Below are 25,085 nucleotides of genomic sequence, written 5' to 3'. Positions count from 1 at the left end.
AATAATAATAATAATAATAATAATAATAATGCCTAGGTACATTATAATATCATAATAATGTATTATTATTGTGAACCGTAGTCGTCGTTGCTCCCTCCGCCGCCGCCGCCGCCGCCGCCTCCCAGTCGCTCGCGAATTTTTTTCTCTCGCCGATATTATATTTTGTCCGTTTACACCGGTTCCACAGGTCTCCGGGATTATAATATTGTGACGAATAATAATAATAATAAAAAAAAAAAAAAAAAAACGTTAATTCGCCGTCACCGCAGTGCTTGTTGTGCCCGCAGTATATATTGCGGTCAACGGTATAATATGTACAACGAGCCCGGTGCGCTCCCGGCAGTTTTTCCCAGACCTAATCCTAGGACCCTCGCTGAATTTGTGTTTTGATCGCTATAAATTTGTTTGGAATTATAATAATTATTGTATGACGTACACACGACCGGTGGTCCCCCGGATCGTAAACAACAACGCCCCCGTGTACCGCATTAAAATATTTTTAATCCACGTTATCGACTGCGAAAACACTGTCTGTACAGGAGGGGGTAATATGCTATCATGATATTATTATTATTTTTGGGGGATGTTATATTATTATTGCTATATTACGGACACTGCCCCGTTTCGGGGGCACGGGGGTGCTGTCGCCGGCGTCAAAAAAAACAATGTCTTGTTTACTCAACCGTCAGATTCATCTAATACGATCCGATGCTTTGGATTGCGAGTCACATTGCGGGCAAAGGGATGAGACTTGTTTTTTCTCCCCTAAGCCACTGCCCCCCTCCCCCGCACACACGCCCCTCGACTTCTATTGTACCCTCACCCACCGGGGGCGCTTTTGCATTGTTGTTCCGTCAGTGGTTGGTCGTTATCTCCGGCCGGCAGCCGACACTTCCCCCCCCCTACCCCTCGACCACCGCAATCAAAGCACGCATCGGAAGTGTACGGCGTTATTTTCTCACCCCAAAAACACGGGTATCGCGTCACTGCTCCGGTCCGTTTGAAACTGTTTTGTCACGTCTCTGCGTTTCACCGCCCACGATTATAATAATAATGTATGGTACATTTTGTTTTCGGTGGGTCCCCTCCGAGGTAGTTGCTCTGACGAAATACCCGTCTAAATAAAACGAATGACGTGCGAATTGTTGGCAAGCATAAATATTCATGATGACCGCCGGAGTGTCGCGTGCGCCCGATAGTAACTCACGTCACATCACGATAATGACGTTGTGCATCTGTAAAAATGATAAAATGATTATCTCAGTAGTTTTTTATAATATCATTCAAATGTGTGCATAATGTATATGGTTGGTGTTCGCCTATTACCGGGAGTAGTGTTTCTCGTCTGATTATGATGTATCGCATTGACAGCAACAACGAGGGACGGTCAATAAATTAAGCTCTGTATTATTAAGCATAAACGCAATGCTCGTGTGTGTGTGTGTGTGTGTGTGTGTGTGTGTCGGTTTTATATTTAATAAAATGAAATGTTCTTGTGGAATTTCCGAATTGATGAGAATGTAGTGAAAAGAGCGGTTTTGGGCCTATTATATTCCGTGTCGAAAATAGGTAGAGCAGAGTCCCTCCCGCGTTTAAACAAAATAGCCGGAAAAAATTAATTTGTACGAAAAAACCAACCCTCCGCAGTGGTCCCCCACCCAGTCCCTCTCGAAGGACCGCTGCCGCTACCATTATAACGTGTTCATAAAAAACGTTTCGTGCAGTGTATGAATATCTCTTATATACTGTTATGTACATGCGTATACCGGGGACCTATCCCACGCACGTATAAATATAATATATATATATATATATATATATGCGCGTGAGTGTGTCTTCGAAGGGTCGGCGTGATTTATGAAACGTCTAATCGATTCCGGTCGTATACTCCAGGGTTTCGATTCGAAGCTTTAACGCGGTATAATGTGCGTATATACGAGGTTCGATTTTCCAATGCTATTATTTTTTTTATTTTTATTTTTTTTTCGTTATTCCCTCCCCTAACCTCGACCATATATACGCGTGCGTGTGTATGCGGGTGTGTGAGTGTGTGCGTGCGTGTGTGCCTCGGTTACGCAGTCTGCAGATGATTAACAATATACGTCAACCGAGACAAATTCAAAACCGGAGCGGTGTAGAAGAGTCCTCCGTTCGGCAACCCCTCTCCCGTGCATTTTACATAGGGTTGTTACTGTGTATATTTCCACAATTCGTGTTTGTGTGTAATAATACATATACACATATTCGTGTGTACACATTTGCTCACTCTGTATCTCTAACTCTCCATCAGCCCGTGCAGCATATACGCACAGCAATTTGTTAATGGGTAGTGCTCTTAATTTTCCATCCAGATCCGCTGCTATTTAGACACTCCAAAACACACTGTTTGCATTGGCACTGCATGACGTGTATTTTCTGCTACCTCCCCCCACCCTGCACCGCTGCACATTATCGCGTGCGGATATACCCCTCATCATACACACAGCGATACATTACGAGCGTAAACAAGGGCATTATACGAGTATATCGAATACCACGCGAATTTTAAAGACAATGGTGTCTTGTAAGTCGTAACAACCAAGAGACTATAAAAACATTTCGATATACTTGTGCAGTCGTTGAAAATAAACTTTTCTAGATTTCGGAAAATAAAATACATTTTAAGACTTGCTACACACAATAACATATCATCGTTAGAATTTTTCAACTTTTATTTCTCTTAAAATCGTTTTACTAATACACGTCATTAGAACTAATTGTCCCATAAACTTTCGACATTCATCGACGGTATACTTATACTCAATTATATATAAATTTCGTTTAGTTCATTCGCGTTAGGCATTGCCGGTTATCAGTTCGACATTTATTACTTTCTTGCCCCACCCGCAAGCGCAGACAGAACGGTTTCCACGAAAATAAATTGTTTTTTCAGCATTAATAGATATGAGTTGATAAAATTCAAAATGTCTTATATTTTTTTACCATTGGCTAGGAGCATACTATTTCAAAGTGGATTGGTGGAGTCAATGAGTGGTGATTTTTTTCGACACGAAAGTCGCGAGAAGCGCTTTTAATATCCGACACACGTCACCAGCGGGGGAAAAATAAACGCTGACGACGAACCCCGTGGGTCGTTATTATTGGCCTGGTGTCAAAATTTCAAACCATGGCGGTGCGGAATAGGTAAATACCGAAAGGTCAAACATAGCGCGACCAACTCGGATGGCATTTTGAGAGGGTGACATTTGTGAGTGTACGTAGTGGCAGTAGATGCGGAGAGTTCAAGGGAAGGTGCGTCATTAGAGAGCAAAGGCCGCGGCTAGGACGTGATCGAGTTGTCAACGGTTTTCGGTCAAGTCGTTAAGACGGTGACTGAGTTCCACCCCTATCCACACCGTCCTTTTCTACTTCCTGTTCGCCACCCGCACGCCTCCCTATATCCTTTTATAACCAGCTAGCCTAACGAACCGGCAACTGGACAACGAGAACGAAATTCCCTTTGTAAAGATGCATATACATACGCGCTCGCGTAAGCTACACACACATTATAAAAAATAAACCGACACGACTCATTGGACAGTAGGTTCATTATGCAACAACAAAGACAATTTTTCTTTTTAAAAATATTTTTCTCTTCTCCCTTATCCATTCTCATTCTTCATTGAACTTTTTTTTAAATCTGTATTAAGAAATTTCATCATTATTTCCACGATGGAAATAATGGATGTAATATTTTTTTCAGTAATGATGTGAAATTATCGACTAGTAACTTTTAAAGATGCAACTACGCATAATTATTATTATTCCGTGATAGTATTTAGAAATAGTTGTGCTTAAAATTGAATTATTTTCATTGTTTGCATATTAGTTTTGTTGCATACAGTTTGCTGTTTGGTATCCTGATGAAAGTAATTACCAAATCGAGGAATATATTTCCATCATAACATTTTTATAGTGAACATGTGTTCATGCTCCGGTTGAAACAAAGTTTGTCTTCCTGTGCCTTCGTTTCATTTAATGCAAAACCAGATTGTGTGTATGCAAATACTTTGAGAAAGTAACCGGGCGTGTTCTTCTTAAGCACCTAACGCTCGAGGGTTATCATAGAGACGTGATGTGCATTATACGGGATTAACAAACGAAAGCAGAACGTGACGTACCCAGATTGAATAAATGCAACTTAAAAAATAACCGACCATAAAGTTTTCGACCAAATGTTGAGGCCCCAAAAAGCCTAAGTTCAACCGGCCCGAACGATGCACACTATGTATTCTTGTCCTTTGTCCAGCACATTGTTTAAATCGGAAATAAATTGGAAAACTTTTAGCCATCGTGTACAAAGTATGACAAAAGAAGGCTGAAAACTTTTTTAATTCGTTTGAATTCGTCAGCTGAGAATTGAAGACAAAAAATTGGATATGACAAACTTATAATCTTTTTTTTTACCTACTGAAATAAATTGTAAATACATTTTACTGTGCAAGTTGTATGTTATTATAAAATATGGATAATTACATGTATTGACAGTCTATAAAATATGTAAAATCGCTTAGTTTTATTTCACTTAGTATATCAACATATTATTATAATATATTTGACTTAGAAATCGATAATGTGTTTCTACTTAAAATATTGCATACAGTGTGCTCTTATATTTTATTATTAATGGTTAAAATAAAACAGGTTTATCGAAAAATTGAAAATTGAAAATCAGAAAATTAATTTTGTTGTGACTAGCTTTTTATGAAAAACTTTTTAATTACTGGTATAGGTTTTATAACGTTTTTGTTAATTGTAATTTGCCCCGTTAATGGCTACAGTATAATATATTCTATGGGGTTCAAAAACCGTAAAAAGTTAGTTTCACAAAAACTTATCGTACGTAATAAGTTGTAATTACACCGAACTTCAGAATTTCAGCTATTGATGGTGCTCTATAATTATTGATAAAAACAGTGTTATATTTGTAATTAAGTATAGTACATAATGTTTCCCCATTATACATCTTTCTCTTTGGTGCTGCGCATTGTTATTGTTTTTATCACCCTTCTGAGTTAAATAAAAACTGTATTTTATTAGCAAACTCCAATACATTTATTTATTTTTTTTAAATCCGATTGTTTAAGCCACCCCACATCTATCGTATACATTATTGTAGGCAACTTCCCGTCCTGTTTGAAACGATAATCTAAATGTGTTTCAGTGCATGTGACTCACACGTCACCGAACTCCTCTCTTTCTCTCGATTTCTATTTGACGGATCACTTAATACCGCGTTCGTTCCTTCCTCATGTACATAATATATTATATATAGTAATCTTGTATATTATTCCAGCAAGGTCCTAATCTGATACGACACGCCGAGACGATGCGACGCGACGCTCACCACCCCTCATATAATACATATTATAGCGTACTATTTAATACTGCCCGGGATAATGTCCTTTATTCCGATTACAGACTTCACTCTTGTCGTCTTCGTCCCCACGGTTTTAATCCTGCCGCGAGCTCACGGTATTACGACCAGAATCAATTGCTATTTCGTGGTGGAGGGGATGGTGGTTGAAGGTGTCAAACGGGAACCGAATATACACGCTGCTCGGTGGAAAGTTATCTCTAGGTTTTCTTCCGCTCCCCTTGTTCCCTTTTTCCTGAAGTTCTAACTCAGTTTCGTTGAATTGTACATATGATTTATAGTGTTATAATATTAATGGCGTGCATATATTATTTATCCACGCAAATATCGAATTTTCCAGGAAAATAACCACTTACACATAACAATGTTTCATAAAAATCCTAAACATAACTATATGTGTACTATAGTACTATATATGTGTCGTTGGAATTTCAGTATTATTTATAGTGTTCATAAGCAAAAAAATAATACTACACATTATAGTTTAAAATTTAAAGAATAAAATAAATATTCATTGTCCATCTCTATACATATACATGTAAATACGTTGGATGTAATATTTATAAAAATTATAGATACTCATAATATAATTAGATTTTAATAATAAAATAAACTTAACGTTGATTTTAATCGCGTGAATTCTATTTCCAGGTTGTCTGCTAAACGATTCTCTGAGAAATCCACCAGATGTGCCACCGAGAAATCCCGGCACGATGAGTAGGTTGAACGGTCGGCTGAAGGGTTCCGGACAGGGATCCAATGCCGGCACGATGGTACATCTTGCAGGAGACCATCAACACCCGATGGACTTAGACTTTGAACCATCCAATTGTGTCATAAGAACTGCTTCCGGGTCCGTTTACATACAGCCGGGTATGGATCATAGTAATATAATAAGAGTTTTTCTTCATCTTTATTTCTGTTCCACTTAACTGAAAATATTTAACGATATCCTCTAAAATAAAATAAAAAAAAGAAACGCCATTAGCAAACAATGACGGTAAAAGACGGTTTTGAGAAAAGTTGGAGGGCTCTCAATTATTATTCCGAACACTGTCGTCGTCGGAGAGAACGCCGAGCCGTTAATAATGCATCTAGAAATTCTCCTTTTAAAAATCATACAGTTGAGTTAACACTTTCTTAAGTGGAGGGGGAGGGACTGTGATTTTGAACTGATTATAATATTATATAGTCTTGAAAATAAAAAAACATAGTGCAATATTAAATTTGAGTCCTTTTTTATAGTAAACCGTACACTACCGTGGAATATTTTTATAATGAATATAATTTAAACTTTTATGTTATTACAGACATGACGAAAAGTGTGTTGGACTACAAGAATACGTCATCATGCAGTAGTCCTTCTAAGACTGATATTCACAAATCATCGGAAAGGTTTGTTCAAAATATTCAATAACTGGTGGTGAAACACTGAAACGAAACATTATGTTATTAACGTTATCATTTAAGCTAGTAAAGTTGACTTATGGCTATATTCATTATTTATTATTATTTACAATCATTTATTTTGATATCTTGATCATGATTGATATACTTGATTTTTACCTATACGTAAACACGTGTCGGAAACAAGACTCGGGTGTCCCAGCGTCATACTTTTTTGTTTTGTTTTGGAGAGGGTTCGAAAACATAAATCAGTCATAATGAAAGGAGCCATTACGTATGGTATTGTTGGAATTACTTTATGGGGTTCGTTCTGGGAACCGTTTTGAAAAACGAATTCTAACTAGCAAATGGAAACGCCCGCAAATTGCTATTAAAAACAGAGAGGGTTCTGCTGACCACACGATTTCGCCCCTCATCGTTTCTGTACAATGATATTATTGTGATAGAAATCTCTCTGATATACATACATGTAACTTATCGGCATTTCTGTTGAGTACGTCACCATTGAACCGTGATACAAGCGGTCACTGAGGATAACTTTTGTCATAATAATTATTATTATATCTACTGTAGGTTTCGTTTTATCATCAAAATGATATATGTGTATAATTATAGTGAATTTAATACTATTATAAGATTGATTGCATTGGCACTAGTTTATTTTGTTTACTGCGTCTAAACATTTTTTGAGTGATGTCATTGATACTTGTGTTGCATTTTAGTTTTAATATTTTGAGTACAAAACATATTATTTAATATTTTGACTGTAACACTAAGATAACATTTTTAAAAAAAGTGGTTACAGTTCAGGAAATATAATGATTTATTGCACAAATACAAAAATAAAACAACAAATAAAACCATTGAAACAAATTATGGAAAATATTTTTTATTACAATTTATAGTAGGTACTGCGCCAATCAAATATGTGATGTCAAACAAAGCTTTTGAAAATTCAATATTATATTTTTCACTCAAGATTGTTTATGTTTTATAAATATAAAACACAATTTTATTTTTTATACCTAATACGTATTTTTAATTTTTATTTTATTGATATTCAATAAAACTTTTATCATATTTTAGTACCCATTTGTATAATTGTTGTCTATAATATCCATATTTAAGTATTTTAGAATGTTTTAACAAAATGAATACATATTATTTTTTGTTCCGTAATTATATGAATCCTAGCCCTACAAATAGGTATTTTAAACAAGATACAATATAATATATTATCTTGACCTTAAATCGCATTTTTTTTTCTGTTCACCTGAAAATTATTAAAGTATTTAATTGAAATACACATGTGATTACAGGTGCTCTTTAGGTTACGGTGTAGGCATGCCGGTACTGCCAGTCAGGAATAACCTGAGACGACCGACGTCTTCTCATCATTTTTCATCCGCGTCCCGGTTCCAGTTCCAAAAAGGTTTCGCTTCTCGGTGTTCATGGAAGTGTACGTCAATAGTATTAATAGTTGTGTGCTTATTGATGGCCGTTGCATTGACTTATATCACGTGTAAGTTTTCAAATTCGTACCGTATTAAAAATTTAAAAAAAAAAATACCCTTATCCATAACTAAAATGGGAAAAAAATGATTACCATAACATCACAAAATATGTTTACTGATTTGCAGCGTCAAACCTTTTGCGGTTATCGTACCAAGGTCCAGCATCGTGTTCGGTGCTGGTCGACGAGAACGGTGGAAATGGTGACTCACTGGCCATGCCGAAGTCGCTGAACCACACTAAAACTTCGGAAAACACAGGTAGGTGGCGTCCACGAGACCCAGAAACCCGTGCACGTAGTAAACGTAGTTTGGAACGACAACGTCAGAATCACCGACCACTGGACTTGCTTGACGGCGGTGATGGTGACGTTGGAGCTAACGGTGATGGTATGGTAGTGGAGCATGATAACCCGGTAAAAGATAGTTTATCCTCTCGCACGCTTTACGCACGTACTAACAGAGCTTTGGCCCGACAAATGAACGACGCCATGGTGGTAGTGAAGTCTTCCAAACGGCTACCGATGACGCGTAAGCACCGGAAACGGCAGGCGTCTGACATGATCGTGTACCGGAAGGCATCCGATGACGACGACGACCGAGACGATGGTGACGTCATGGCTGGAAGCGTGGACATCGTGCCGTTGGATTCCGAACACCGTATCCGGGTAAATCTGACCATAGCGTCGGACGATGACTCAGCCGGAAGTCCGATGTATTCCTTGTCCCTGTCGTTGCCCAGAGCCGAACAGGTTGAACCGGTAAGAGTCCCTGACGTCGTAAACCCGGTGAACTCTCTGCCGCCGTTGCTGCAATCGCCCGGCGCAGAGTGCGATTGTTTCTGTCCGTGTCTCGATCAAAACGACGACGACGAAGACGATCGGACGACCATGGCTAATATCGCACCGACACGCACCTCGACATTCTCGTCGATCGATAATATGACTTCCGATACGATTTGGACGACAGAGTATTCCACGACCGAATCTCCCGAACAGACTGTGGACGTAGTTTCGTGTCCTCCTCCCTTGTTGATGTTCTGTGACACAGGTAAGTCGCCACTCCCTAGCGTATACATTAGAACGTGACAAAAGCGAAGGCGACGACCACTGACAACTTTATAAGCTGGCCCGTATAAGTAACGTCATATATCGTTTGAAGTTTAGACACCTATTTTTTTTTTTTTTTTAATTGAATTTATTATATGATTAGTGCTTGGTGATTGAAACTATTGTATATTTCATATGCGTTGTTTTAAATTCCGTAGTTGGTTTTGGTAATGGTGCTTAGAATATTATCTTATTTCACTTTTTAGTAGTTTAGATGATTTTATTTAGTATTAATATAATTGATTACATATTATTAGTGTATTTACCTAACATAATTAATCGTTATATTTAAGTGTTTCGTAGAAGTACAAAAACTGTAGTTATCATATTATTAGCTGTTGTATCAATATTTTTTTCAATTTAATAATATCGTGAACATTTCTAATTTTCACAATAAACGTTTATAGTCTTCATTATATAATATTTTACAAACAGATTAACTTACAATATAAACTAGCTTAAATAAATTGCACACATAAATGTATTACATTTCGGAGTCGACAAATAATTTTAATTAATAATGACATTTTATTTTCAATAAGTATTCGATTCTTTGTTTAAATTGGATGCGATAAAAGTTTTAATAATTTTCACAAGGAAATATAATTAAAATAAAACGCACGTAGTTCAGGCAATTCATTGATGTTGCAATGTGCTACAAAATTACCTTGTTAACTTGAACGGTCATTGGTCAATATTAAAAAAAATTATTTCACATAATATTTATTTATTTATTCATAAACCCTTTGGTACAAGAAAAAAAATGGTATTTAATTTCCATATATTATGTATAGGATTTAATTACGTTTTCCATTTAATGAAAAAAATTAATATTAAAATACACCATTTGTTTCTCAGTAGTTGTATAAACAAATGTGAGTTATACTCTTTAAAGTATCGACACTGTAGCATATTGCAATTTTTGATGTGAATAACCATTAGTGAATATTTTGTACTTACTGTTCGGTTTGACGTGTATATATAGGGTCAAAGTTATTCCCAGTCAGGACAGCACCACCCGACGGCACTACATTTGCGCAGATAACTTTGGGCGATAAAATCGACGGAGAAATACCTGCATTCGGCTACTGGAATGTCCAGTTTTATCATCCTCGGGCTGCCTACGTAAGGTTCAACTACGACTTTCCGAGAGGCGCCAGCATTGCCGTGTACGGTCGAAGGAACGCACTACCCACGCACACGCAGTACGAGATATTGGAGTTGCTCAATGGCTTCCAATCTCGACAGACCCGGTCCACACACGTGAGTTTTCCAAACACTTTAATACTACGTATTTTTGTCCACCTGCCAACATCAAATTTAATAATTTACGCGTTCTATATCGCAGTAGTAAATTGTATCGACAATATCGAATATTCAAATTAAAAAAAAAAAAAACAACCGATTATACAAGACGACTACATTTAAATAAAAAGTTAAAAAAAAATTTTTTTTAATGAAATAAATTTAATTGCCTATTGGTTATGAGTTACCTGATTGGTTTTTAATGTATTGCTGAAGTAAATAATTTTAATTTATATTGTAATTATTTAATATGGGTATCCTCAGTTAAATATTTAATTGAAATTAATAAAATATGTATAGCATCTCGCCTTTTTTTTTATTAAGATTTCAAGAACATCAATAGGCATATGGTACTTACCTTAATAGTCGATTAAAATAAAATTGTTTTATTTATTGCAAAATGTATTTTTAAAAGTTATCATTAGGTATCATTTATTTTTGAAACACAGTTTTGAACAGTTTGTAGCCTGTAGAGTGTAGAGCATAGGTACTTGTACATCAAATATTATTGTGTCATGTTTAATTATTAATATTGACAATGATTAGGGATGTCCATTATTATAAATAAACATATAACAATTGAATGCAACAAAATTGCTGTTATTGGCATTTGGTAATCGAATTATATTTGTTAAGTACATATTAAGTACATAATTAGATAAATGCGTTTGTATAATTTCATTTCACTGCCATAATGTTATTCGAAATAACGTCAAATTATTATCGTATTATTGCGAGGAAACAACCAAAGGTTTCTGCCGATTATGCTTTGTATAATATTAATCGATAAAATACTTATTTAAATATAAATTATTTATTTATTTATTCGTTTGGTCAATGTAAATAATGTGTCTCCATTTTACAGTCGATCATTAAAAAAGAAGTCACACATTATCTGGAACCAGGTCACTGGTTTGTATCGATGTATAATGACGATGGAGATTTAACTACTCTGACGTTCTCGGCATCAGTGTCTCAAGATATGACTTTGAGCTGTCCTAATGGATGTAGTGGCAAAGGAGAATGCATGGTGGGCCATTGTCAGTGCAACGCTGGATTTAGCGGAGACGACTGCAGTGACAGTAAGTAGACTAACACTAAATTTCAAATTTTATTGATTTATTTTTTTTCTACAGGCGTATCTGAAATCCAAACTCTTCGGCCACTTTTAGATTTATACGTGTTTTTTTTTTAAATTTTACTAACAATTTTTTAAGCATTTTTGTTTCATAATATTTGATTGCTTTGTCATTATTGTTATTTCACTATGCATAATATTATTATTTAAAAACAATAATTGATGTCTGTGTAAAGAATGATGGTCATTTGTGTTACCACATTGTGTTACTAATATTATTTTAATTTTAAACGCATAATATTTGAGGTGTGCTTTAATGGCATGTCAACGTTTGTATTACGTTTTGCAACAAGTGGTTTGGAATCAAATGAGTAAATGGTAATTTTTATTTTTTTTATTAAAGGTGTCTGTCCAGTATTATGCAGCCAAAGAGGCGAGTACATCAATGGCGAATGCCAGTGCAACCCTGGATGGAAAGGCAAAGAGTGTAATCTGAGACACGATGAATGTGAAGTGCCTGATTGCAATGGTCACGGTTATTGCACAAATGGTAAATGCATTTGTGCACTTGGTTTTAAAGGGAAATTTTGTTCGGAAGGTAAAGTTTTGAAAAACCGATAAATTCAAAGAATAACAATTGATAACATATTTATTGAACTGTGTAGTGGACTGCCCAAATCCAAATTGCAGTGGCCACGGAGTTTGTGTTGAGGGAACTTGTATTTGCAAAAAAGGTTGGAAAGGCGTGAACTGTGATGAGATGGATAAAGATGCATTACAATGTCTGCCCGACTGTTCGGGACACGGAACGTTCGATTTGGAAGCACAGACTTGTCAGTGTGAACCCATGTGGTCTGGAGAAGATTGTTCCAAAGGTAAAATATATTTCTCTAGTTCTTTCCTCGAATCGAGTTCTTATACGATTACTAAAAAGTGAATGATTGGTTTTGTTTTTAAATAATTTAAAAGCTATGACTGTGTTCTTTGTCTGATGATAATTTCATGTTGTAATGTGGATAATATATTTTTTTTGTAGAATTGTGTGACTTGGACTGCGGTACACACGGGCATTGTGTAGGTGATACTTGTGCTTGTCATTCTGGTTGGTCTGGTCAGTATTGCAATTTAAAACTATGCGATAACCGATGCAATGAGCACGGACAATGCAAAAATGGCACTTGTTTGTGCGTCACTGGTTGGAATGGCAAACATTGTACGCTTGAAGGATGTCCAAATAGTTGTTCTGGACACGGACAGTGTCGGGTAAACACTGACAACGTATGGCAATGTAAATGTTCCGACGGATGGGATGGTTTGGATTGTAATACACAATTAGAACGAGACTGTAACGACAATATTGATAATGACAAAGGTATTTATTATAATTAAGACGTAGCAGTTATAGTATAAAACTGTAAAAATCTATCGAAAATATTTGTGAAATGTGTTCATAATGTATATCCTGAATTAGGCATAGACGTACATGATGTGGGCTTCTGTAACTATAACTCTCAGAAGCTCTTAGAGGGCACGCCCCTCCCCCCCATAAAAAATTTAATTTTAATATGACATCATTGGACCTGATACCATGTAAAATATTAATCAGGGTGCGGGAAACTTTACTTTGGATAGTGTGAAAATTCAACCAAATGTTCTAAAGAGCTACGAAAATTTGTGCTAAATATATAATTGAATAATAATATTATTGTGTTTGTTCAGATGGTCTCATGGACTGTGAAGATCCGGAATGTTGTTTAAACCATTTGTGTCGCAGTAGTCAGCACTGCGTGTCGTCGCCCAAGCCCATTGACATACTGCTACGTAAACAGCCTCCGGCAATTACTGCATCGTTTTTTGAACGAACAAAATTTTTAATCGAAGAAGGCAGTCTACAAAATTATGTTAGACCTGATACATTCAATGAAAGGTAATTTTTAACTATATTGTTATTATTAATTTTTATTTTGTAATGACTGAATATAATAAATTCATTCTTTGTTGTACTCGGGGAACAAATAGGACTAGTAAATTACTAGAAATTCCGTAGTTCTCTGAAAATGTTATAATATGACATTATTGAGAGAATATCGGAATGCCAGAAAATGATAAACACATATCGATGTATTATATAAGTTGAAATTCTTAAGTGACTGTGTTTATTGTGTATGGTGTTACCTTCAATGTTTTCTGTCTTGAATCTTTCTATTGAAACTGCGTTGTGCCCATGTGAAAATATCCTTTCCTCAATGTTCCAGTCTCTATTGATTAAATGTCTCTAGCATCACTTCTCAGCATATGCATATAAACGATAAAGGAAAATTAAAAAATTTAATCCATTTTTTTTATTAAATTTGTATATGCAAATGTTGAAAGGTAGTGCTTGCATTTAACATTACAACTAACGACTACCAAGCAGCTTAATGTGTACCTATGCTTAATGTGTACTAATAGGGATTCATATTTTTCATTAACAATTGCGAAAAACAAATAACTAAATAAAAATATCTATATACTTTTTTTTATTACTAAACTAAAGCCTAACGCTTTCTTTCGAATATTATCTTGTTTCCAGCATTTTCTGGAGTCACTTCAACACGAGGTAAGAAATGGCCATAGTTTGCCCAGAATGGATTTTGTTTTTGTATTATTTTTGAAGGGAAATATAACTCCTTTTATTTATTTACGGGTGTTTTTATATTCTCTTTCGTCTTCTCCTATATATTTCGCTTAGCAAAAATTAGCATTTATCACACAAATCATATTTTAATACCAAATAAAAAAAATTTAAGTCTAAAATTTATAAAATAAAATTCACATCAATTATTGTCGAATGAATAAATATTTTCAGTACCTATTAATTATAAAATATTGATAGGCCTTTCATCAATACTACACTATGTGTTTAATTAAATATATTTCACCATTTGATTAGGCATAAAATGAGCTTTTGCTTGCATGACCTATACGCTTTTATCCAAAAAAACCCCTTTGTATTGTGTACTCGTCAAAGCTTTATTCTTCATTTGTAGTTGTACATGTTTGTGTTGTTTTAATAAATTGTGACGTTTTGTGTTTGGTTCCATTAACTGGAAATAATTAGATACGTAACACAAATTCTACCACTTGATGCTTTGTCGTATGATTTTTATAATCATTCAAGTGAAATACATTTTAACTTTGTAATTTTGTGTAATCAAATTTAAAAATATATATGGGGGAGAAATGCATAAAATAAAATAATCAAATTAAAATTGTTTTTCAGTTTAAAAATAAAATGTGACTTCATAATATCCCTAAATAATTTTCTTTTACTTAGTTGGATATTGTTTATTATTATTATTATTGTTTTAATATTTTTATGCATAGCACGTTAAATACAGTAAATTAGATTTTTTGGTTTTTAATTCAAACTCAAAATAACGTTAGAATTAAACAAAATATTTATTTTATTTAGCCGATCGGCTGTTATTCGCGGTCGAGTTGTTACGTCAACTGGAATGGGATTAATGGGAGTTCGGGTTAGCACGAACATTGCACCCGAAGGATTCACATTAACTCGTGAAGATGGTTGGTTTGATTTATTGGTAAATGGAGGAGGAGCTGTAACTTTGCAGTTTGGTAGAAGTCCATTTAAAGCACAGACTCAAATTGTAAACGTTCCTTGGAATGAGGTAATGTTTATTTGGGTGATTGGATATTTAAAATTATGTAATTAATCTAACTTTTGCATTTAAATTGTATATCGGTAGATCGTTATTATTGAGACGATAGTGATGTCATTGACTGAAGATAAAGGTATTCAGCTTAGTGGACAAGCTTGCAAAGCTCATGATTATGACCTTATGAAACCCGTCGTATTAGCATCCTGGAAACACGGTTTTCAAGGATCTTGGTCTGATAAGAGTGCGGTTTTAGCTGAATCTCAGGTTAATAATCAAATTTGTTTTTGATATTTTAATAATTTATTCTTTCAAATTTTATATTTGAATATACATATTATATATACATTTTAATTTGTGTTATTTTTTAATGGATCAATATATTATTTAAATTAGGTCGTACAAGAAAGCTTTCAAATTCCGGGAACAGGGCTAAATTTGATTTATCATAGCTCCAGATCAGCTGGATATTTATCTACAATACAATTACAACTCACGCCCGAGACAATCCCATCAACTTTGAAATTGATCCACTTACGAATTACCATAGAAGGAATACTTTTTGAAAAAACATTCGAGGCTGATCCTGTTATAAAATATACGTACGCTTGGAACAGACTTAATGTTTATCGCCAAAACGTATATGGAGTCACGACAGCTTTGGTTAAGGTCGGATATGAGTATACCGATTGCCGGAGTATTGTGTGGGACGTTCAGACAACCAAACTGAGTGGAAATGATATGAGTATATCAGAAGTAGGCTCTTGGAATCTAGATATTCACCATCGCTACAATTTTCACGAAGGCATATTGCAAAAGGGTGATGGATCAAACATTTATTTGAAACAAAAGCCTAGAATTATATTGACTACTATGGGTGATGGACATCAAAGACCATTAGATTGTATAGACTGTGATGGTGATAATGGATTAAAACAGAGACTATTGGCTCCAGTCGCATTAGCTTCTGCCCCAGATGGATCTATATATGTTGGTGATTTTAATCTGATTCGACGTATTATGACGGACGGTACAGTGAAAACCGTTGTCAGATTAAAGTAAGGATACGATTTTATTTTAATTTCAATAGTAATTTGTATTACCTATAGCAAAATAATAATCGCATTTTAAATGTATTTTATAGTGTTACGAGAGTGTCATATCGGTATCATATTGCCGTTAGTCCTTTAGATGGATCACTGTTTATATCTGATCCAGAGAGTCATCAAATTCTAAAAGTTAAAAACCCAAATAACTTTTCCGACCCAGATCATAATTGGGAACCAGCAGTGGGATCGGGTGAACGTTGTCTACCAGGGGATGAAGCGCATTGTGGAGATGGTGCATTAGCTAGAGATGCAAAACTAGCTTACCCCAAAGGTATAACAGTCAATGAATAACTTTAAAATTAAATTCATTATATCATATTTTATTCTTTTAGGTGTTGCTATATCTTCAGACAACATTTTATATTTTGCCGACGGGACAAACATTCGAATGGTTGACAAAGATGGTTTAGTATCCACTTTGATTGGTAACCATATGCATAAATCACACTGGAAACCTATACCTTGCGAAGGGACTTTAAACACAGGCGAAGTGCATCTAAGATGGCCAACCGATCTTAGTATCAACCCCTTAGATAATACTTTACACATTATCGACGACCACATGGTACTGAAATTGACCACAGACAACAGATTAAAAGTTATTGCCGGCCGCCCGATGCACTGCCCACCCGTTGGACGTACTGGTCTGAATACGGATCAGGAATTAGCTATACAAACTGCATTAGTTATGCCTCAGAGTATTGCATTTGCACCTAATGGCAATATGTATGTCGCTGAATCGGATTCACAGAGAACAAATAGGATTAGAGTCATAAGTAAGTTTTGATATTTGTTTCAAAAATGATTTTGATGTATACATTTTAATTGGTTTATTATATGATCATATTTGTATATTCTTTGTGTATCTATAGTCAAGTACAACTGATAATAAGATACCATAGTTACTATTTAGTTTTAATACTATTTATTTCACGAGGTTATTTAAATTTAATAAACCCGAGTAGGTACTTTATTATATTTTTTGTAACTTTGTGCCTAGGTGTCATATGAACTTTGTCATTAAGTCAGTCACTGTAATGCCATATATGTTAAATATCATTGTAGGTACTTATACGAAAAACGATTCTGTGCTGAGACAGTTTTTCAGCCTGTATTTCTGAGAATATCTTATATTCCTATTAGTTCATTTTTCTTCTATTAGTAATACCATAGTTTGAATTAATTGTCGACTTAAACAAAAAGAATATATTATACATACACTAATAGTTATAATTTGATTTTATATATTATTTCACATAAAATTATTAGTTGTAATTATTAATAAACTTATAAGTAAATACCGATGTACCGTAGAGCAGTGTAAATAGTTCCATGACATAAATAGTTTAAAACTAATCTAGATATCTTGAAAATTTCATTGAGTATAGAAAATTATAATTTAAGTGACAGTAAATGTTTCATGTAATGTAATGTGATCTTATTATTTTTTCAAAACTGTATTTGTAGTATAATATGAACTAATTTAATATTACTATAACATAATTATTTAAAATATAATTATATAGTTATATAGTTTTCAAATTTAAGCATTTGAAATACTTACATAATATTTTATTTATTATCAACAAATCGATTACACTTTGAATGTATGACCCGATAAGTTTTAATTTAAACATAAATTATATTACATACAAAACAAGTTGAAATAATAACTTGGATTTAAATAATAATAAAATATTAATATTTTAGGTACTGAAGGTAAGATTTCTCGGTTCGCCGGTACCGAGTCAAAATGTAACTGTTTGGACCGTGGGTGTGACTGCTATGAAGAAGACCATTACTTAGCAGCAACTGCTAAGTTTAATACGATTTCATCAATAACTGTATCTCCCGATGGTGTAGTCCATGTAGCAGATCAAGCAAATTACAGGTAAGTTTCTAAAAAATATTGATTTTATTTTTATAATTTATCTATAATGTTTTATAAATATTTCAGAATAAGATCTATTATGTCAAGGTCCCCAGAAGCGACCGCTACCCGCGAATACGAAGTTTACTCACCAACCACTCAAGAACTTTATGTTTTCAACCGTTTTGGTCAACATATCACAACTCGTAATATTCTTACTGGAGAGACTAGCTATCAATTCACTTACAATCAATTCACCAGTAGTGGAAAACTAAGTTCCGTAACTGATGCAGCTGGCAATAAAGTTTTCTTATTAAGAGATCATGCTCAGCAAGTCAATTCAATCGAAAATACCAAAGGCCAAAAATGTAGATTGCGCATGTCTCGTATGAAACTATTGACGGAGGTTAACACTCCCGACAATTATAATATAACTTTTGATTATTATGGACCTTCTGGTTTATTACGATCTAAGTTAGATTCAGCTGGTAGGGGCTATGTGTACACTTACGATGACTTTGGACGATTAACTGGTGCTGTTACGCCTACTGGAAAATTGATTAGATTGGCATTTGACTTGAGCGCAAAAGGAGCAACTGTAATGGTGTATAACGATGATAGTCAACCAATGACAATGTTGATTAAGGGAACGTCTGTAGAAACAAAATTAGGTAAATTGTTTATTTGAATTTTGATCAGATAATATTGTATAAGATCAATTAGGGACTTGTTTATATTATATTATTCATTTTTTATTAGGTGGTTCAGAGGAACATACATCAATAACAAGTGAAGGTGATATTGTATCGGAGACGTCTTGGGGAAATCGAGTGACAATTGAGTCAGTTCCTTATGCAGTACTGATGGAAGCAAACTCAGTATTAGTGGAAAGCTACCCTGTGCCAGGAAAATTAAAAACTGAAATAGGATCTGAATTGGCCAATAGGTTTGAATGGAGATACTATTTAAGAGGACAATCAGGAGGCAAATTGAAACCTGGTGAAGGTAATAATATCTATATAAGAATAATAAATATGGTTATTGAAAGCAAAATTTTAAATAACTACATTTAATTTACAGCTAAATCTGTTGCACAAGTGGGAAAAAAATTACGAATTAACGGTGAAAATATAGTATCTCTCGAGTTTGACAGAGATAGCGGGACCGTAGCGGCATTTATTGACGAACATATCGAACTAATAAATATAACCTACGATATCGCCGGAAGACCGTTTAGATGGGGACCTAGGTAAGTTAATGTCAAATTATAATGTTATATATATGTTATTTTACTATACTAAACTGCGCCTATTTTTGTTAACAGGAACAAAATATATTCAGAAGTGGAGTTGACATATGATCGTTTTAGTAGACTTAGTGTATGGCGTTGGGGTGACCTTAAAGAAATGTATGGGTATGATAGAGCCGGTCGACTGGCTGAAATTCGTTATGCGGATGGGAAATCTACGCTTTACGTTTTCAAAGATATGTTTAGTAGTTTGGTAAGTTTTTGGATATCAAATTGGTGACCTACGTTTGACGATATTTAATAAACATGTATTATTGTGCAGCCGTTGAAAGTAACTACTCCAAGGGGAAGTGATTACCTATTACAATACGACGAATCTGGTGCTCTTCAGTCACTAACAACTCCTAGAGGGCACATACACGCTTTTTCAATACAAACATCATTAGGTTTCTATAAGTACCAATATCATTCCCCAGTAAGCCCACACCCATATGAACTAAGATACGATGACAACACGAATATTTTGGCTAAAATTTATCCACATCAATCTGGCCGTGTATCATACTTATATGATCAACACGGAAACATTGAAATAATATTAGCTGGTGCGTATATCAACTATTTTTTTGAATTGAGCAAAATTTTATACATAATTGTATTTTTTAAGGTCTGTTATCTATACACTATACCTATCAAGTCAATACAAATTTGGTAAAAAATATAAATGTAGTTGAACCCGGTTTTGAGTTAAAACATGAAATTCGTTATCATCTGGGTATGATCAAGGACGAACGTTATTTGTTTAGTGCAAAATGTGGATTACATAATACGCATTTGAAGTAAGTTAAATACCCAAGTATCAAATCTATATAACTACTATTTTCTTCATTATCTTATTTTGTAATTATTATTTTTTAGATATCAAACAGATGGAAATGCACGAGTAACTTCTATTGATGTCACAATCGGTAACAAAGAACTTTCCCAGTTAAAACTGAAATATAATCAAAATATCGGGACACTAGAAAGCATAAGTGACTTGAGAATTTACAAAAATACTTTTAATAAAACTGTCATACATGATACCGCTAAGCAATTTTTCTCTATATCTGAATATGACAACCACGGCCGTTTGAAGTCGATAATGACTAACATTAAGTCTATGGATGTGTATAGGTACGTTTTCGTGTAAATATTTCGGTAAGCATTTAATATCAAAAACTAACTGTTAATTTTTTTGATATAATAAATAGAATGGAATTAGAATATGACGTCAGGAATAGAATTTCGTCTCAAAAGATTACTCTGGGCAGAACAAAAATTCAAAACACCATGACTTATAGTGCTGATGGCCATTTGTTTGAAGTGGCTGGTAGTAGTGACTGGAAGTATATCTACGATGAAAATGGCAACATTATTGGTGTCATGGACTACGGTCAAAAATTGACATTGGGTTATGATGTCGGTGATAGAGTGGTTCAGGTGAGATATAGTTTAGATATATTATTTATTACCATGACTTAGAATACTCAGATATTACAAAAATATATTATAATATTCTTCATAACTAAAACGAAAAAATGTCTTATATTTGTAGGTAGCTGATGTTCAACTTTATAGTTATGATACACGTGGTTTTGTATCCAAACGAGGAGAAACTCACTTAAACTATAACGATATGGGATTACTCAGCGATGCTACTGAAAGTGACCGTTTTAGCGTTTCTTATTACTACGATCACAAGAATCGGTTATTAGGTATCAGAAACGCTGGCGAAAACGTAACTCAGTTCCTTTATACCGATCCTCAACGTCCTAACTTGGTAATGGCTATACACTACCCAAGTACAGGAAGAACTTTCCATTACCTGTATGACGATCGTAACACTTTGATTGCAATTGATTCACCTGAGCAAAGGTAAATTGTATAAAATACATTAATAATATGACATGTAATTAATCAACTCGTGTTTGTGCTAGATTCTTTGTTGCTACTGATCAAAACGGATCTCCATTGGCTGTTTTCGATGTTTCTGGAAACATAATTAAAGAGATCACGAGAACGCCATTTGGTGCTCTCAGAAAAGATATTCATCCGGACTTATACATTCCAATCGACTTCCACGGTGGAATTTTGGATCCGCATACAAGGCTGATTTATCTTGATAAAAAGTGGTACGACCCTTCTGTTGGTCAATGGATCACTCCTGACTGGGAACGATTATCGTCAAGACTTAGCTATCCCACAGACATATTTATCTATAGATTCCAAAATAATGATCCAATCAGCTCGAGTAGTGCGCAAAATATTAATTATATGACAGGTACGAAATAATATTGTTAAAGCATATTTTATGATACAAAAATAAAATATAGGTAGTTGTACCTATTCTATTATATAACGCTTAACCACTACAATTGTTTTGTTATTTGAAACATTTTTCGATATTATATAGACTTGAACAGTTGGTTGAAACTCTATGGTTATGACATTGGAAACATGATCGGATCGTCTTACACCAGAACTCAACTACATCAACCAAGTGCAAAGGTGTCTTCTCCACAACTTACTCCTCAATTTAATGTCGTATCCGGACTTCAGTGTATTGTAGAAAAGGTATTTTAAAAAAAACTACAAATGTTATGAATATGTAACTTTAAACTGTTCTGTTAATTTTTCTCCTGAAGGAAATGTCACTGTTCGGTGAATTTGGATTCATTCCCGAGCCACTGTTGAAGATGGAAACCCAGACGAGAAACCTGTTGCCTAGAGTGGCATTCCAAAGATCCATATTCGGTGAGGGCGTGTTGGTATCGCGCAGCAACGAAGGTCTAGCGTTGATATCTGTAGTGGACGGCGACAACAGCGTCGTACAAGACGTCGTCATGTCTGTGTTCAACGGGTCGTATTTCTTGGACTTGCATTTCGAACAACACGACAAGGACCTCTTCTATTTCGTCAAGGTACAGTTTTATCGATCAATCAAAGTAGTCCTATAAGATAAAATCACGAAAACAGCTAGTCCCGAGACAATAACTGAGAGTGTGTATTTTTACAGGACAACGCGTTGAAGCAGAACGATGACATGGAAGAGCTGAAACGACTGGGTGGCATGTTCAATGTGACCACACACGAGACAGCAGACGGCAAGGAGCTTAGACTTTTGAGTGCCGAGGCGCTGATATCGATTCGGTACGGTACGGACCCTCAACAGGAGCGTCACCGATTGCTCAAGCATGCGCACAAGCGAGCGGTGGAGCGGGCATGGGAATCTGAGCGTTCGCTGGTGGCAGCCGGGTCAAGGGGTGCCAGGGCCGAGTGGAATGCCGAAGAGCGCGAGGAGCTGGTGAATCGTGGCCGGGTGGATGGTTACGAGGGAGTAGTCATACATGACGTCAGTGGCCACCGGCCACAGCTTGCCGATGATCCCGGAAACATAAGGTTCCAGAAAACGCCAAACCGGAAAAAGCGAAACCGACGGACGCATTACAAAAAGACCAAGGACGAATGAATGGTACTTAACTAGGGCCCCATCGGATGTATAGTGCCAACGTTTACTTATTATTTATTTACGATTATTATTATTATTATTATTTTTATAATATATACTTCCACATGTTATTATTATTATTATTATTATTACTATTATTACCTATTATTATTATAATTTATTTATTTATTACTCGCTTAACTTATTCGCCGGTCTACGATCAATTTGTTCAATATCCGATCCGCCCTATCCCATACCCATAAACACCTGTATCGTCCATAACCCACCAGGCAAACGACTTTTCGATTCTAGACATTATGCATATTATTTTTAAATCTGTATTCCATTCGTTCCTGTGAACAAAATTAAGATTTTTAATCTATTATCACGTATTTTATTTTTTATCAAATGCTCAATTTCCGTCCATTCGATACACGTCTGATCAAATTCATCTTCCGGGCCGTGATTTGTTTTTAATTGGCAAAAAAAGAATAATCAATAGTATCTAGTCATGTTATGAGCGAGTAAATAATACGAGAATTTGATTTTTAAATACTCATAATTCTTCTTACGTCTTATTGATTTATAAAAAAAAAAATATAACGAAAAAAATCGAAAAATACATATATTTTTGTATTGGTACACTCAGGGAACCGTAAATTGGTACCATATTTCGTATGAGAATAAAATATCCCTACCTATACTGATCATTTTTTTTTGTCCTTTCAAATTATGTAATAAAATATATAATTTGTATTAATCAGGAATAGTTTGTTCTATTGTGATCTTGTTAAAACTTTTTCTTTTTCAATAAGACATTACACAAGTGTGTGTAATATTACACTTACGCGCATCATTGAAACATATGATTTGTATTTCCATTCAAACGGAAAAAATTAAATGTAAATAAAAATCAACTGAATTGTAAATATAGATTGTTAATTTTTTTTTTTTTGTGCAATTGTTTATTATTTTTGTTTTTCTTATTATTTTTACGTATTACATTAAAATTAAATGATATTTATATACCTTAATGATAATGTAATGTTACCATAATCAATAACATATGTCTATTATGATTATTAGGCTATGTTAATTAATTGCTTGCATGACAATTAAAAAAAAAAAGAAGTAGTTTATACAGTTACTCGTATATGGTGCGTTAGGCTTTATTATAATAATATATATATAGCAACCAACATGGTTAACTCTACGATAACAGCATAAAACAAATAATTAAATTTAGTAACTGAAAAAAAAAACGTACTATTAAGATAATATATTATATTTATACATAATTCTTTTTTTTTTTAATTTGTGAAATTTGCTTTACAATAAATTAAAGAAGAAAAATATGATCACACTAATAATTATACAGTATTATAGGGCCTTATATTTATCAACTGAGAAACATGTAATGTAATATACAAAATACATGTAGTAATAGTTATGTGTTTTATACAGAACTGACGTTGACGAGACATGAAAACGTTTCATGTTGTTTCTTAGCCTTAGCCTATAGATGACTTGTAAATATACTTTTTTTTCATGCAGACTTATTATGTACATAAATTATATATATATTTATAAATATGTATACTTTAAGACGATACATGAATTAGTTTGGAGTAATACATGATATTTATTATTGAAATAAAAATTGAATTAGTTATAATATGGATTTGTTATTTCCACTCCAAATGACATTTATCCGAACTGGCACATATTATTCAAATGATTGTTATACAAATGCCAATGCATTAAGTAAATGCCCCTACCAACAAAAAAAAAAAACCAAAATAATTAATGTTGTTCATGCAGTGAATATTTTAAACAAAGAAATTGAAATATTGGTTTATTACATGGGTAAGTAGGTGCCCCA

At 34.4% G+C, this 25,085-nt stretch overlaps 1 protein-coding gene across 4 annotated transcripts in view; it reads left to right on the top strand.

The window, feature by feature from the left end:
* Positions 1-24,465, top strand: part of LOC111039816 (teneurin-m) — a 69,599-nt gene extending 45,134 nt beyond the window's left edge. For 2 of the 4 annotated variants that reach the window (XM_022323451.1, XM_022323452.1), the window contains exons 3-32: positions 6,068-6,289; positions 6,727-6,811; positions 8,143-8,345; positions 8,464-8,595; positions 10,429-10,706; positions 11,614-11,830; positions 12,230-12,424; positions 12,492-12,701; positions 12,863-13,198; positions 13,546-13,753; positions 14,399-14,425; positions 15,281-15,497; positions 15,576-15,752; positions 15,882-16,543; positions 16,630-16,865; positions 16,927-17,370; positions 18,305-18,485; positions 18,552-19,135; positions 19,224-19,469; positions 19,545-19,713; positions 19,789-19,966; positions 20,036-20,318; positions 20,381-20,552; positions 20,632-20,889; positions 20,967-21,195; positions 21,311-21,630; positions 21,693-22,036; positions 22,169-22,329; positions 22,401-22,676; positions 22,772-24,465. In XM_022323451.1, coding sequence (XP_022179143.1) covers positions 6,068-6,289; positions 6,727-6,811; positions 8,143-8,345; positions 8,464-8,595; positions 10,429-10,706; positions 11,614-11,830; positions 12,230-12,424; positions 12,492-12,701; positions 12,863-13,198; positions 13,546-13,753; positions 14,399-14,425; positions 15,281-15,497; positions 15,576-15,752; positions 15,882-16,543; positions 16,630-16,865; positions 16,927-17,370; positions 18,305-18,485; positions 18,552-19,135; positions 19,224-19,469; positions 19,545-19,713; positions 19,789-19,966; positions 20,036-20,318; positions 20,381-20,552; positions 20,632-20,889; positions 20,967-21,195; positions 21,311-21,630; positions 21,693-22,036; positions 22,169-22,329; positions 22,401-22,676; positions 22,772-23,224 — 7,703 coding nt within the window. In that variant the 3' untranslated portion in view covers positions 23,225-24,465. The remainder of the gene's footprint in view (positions 1-6,067; positions 6,290-6,726; positions 6,812-8,142; positions 8,346-8,463; positions 8,596-10,428; positions 10,707-11,613; positions 11,831-12,229; positions 12,425-12,491; positions 12,702-12,862; positions 13,199-13,545; positions 13,754-14,398; positions 14,426-15,280; positions 15,498-15,575; positions 15,753-15,881; positions 16,544-16,629; positions 16,866-16,926; positions 17,371-18,304; positions 18,486-18,551; positions 19,136-19,223; positions 19,470-19,544; positions 19,714-19,788; positions 19,967-20,035; positions 20,319-20,380; positions 20,553-20,631; positions 20,890-20,966; positions 21,196-21,310; positions 21,631-21,692; positions 22,037-22,168; positions 22,330-22,400; positions 22,677-22,771) is intronic. The other 2 variants (XM_022323453.1, XM_022323454.1) reach the window with 2 other exon arrangements.
* Positions 24,466-25,085: the final 620 nt, after the last annotated feature.

This window comes from Myzus persicae, unplaced genomic scaffold (assembly GCF_001856785.1).
Source record: "Myzus persicae strain clone G006 unplaced genomic scaffold, MPER_G0061.0, whole genome shotgun sequence".
NCBI classification, from domain to species: Eukaryota; Metazoa; Arthropoda; class Insecta; order Hemiptera; family Aphididae; genus Myzus; species Myzus persicae.
Note: the sequence above shows the minus strand (reverse complement) of the source record. Positions and strands in the feature narration are given on the sequence as shown.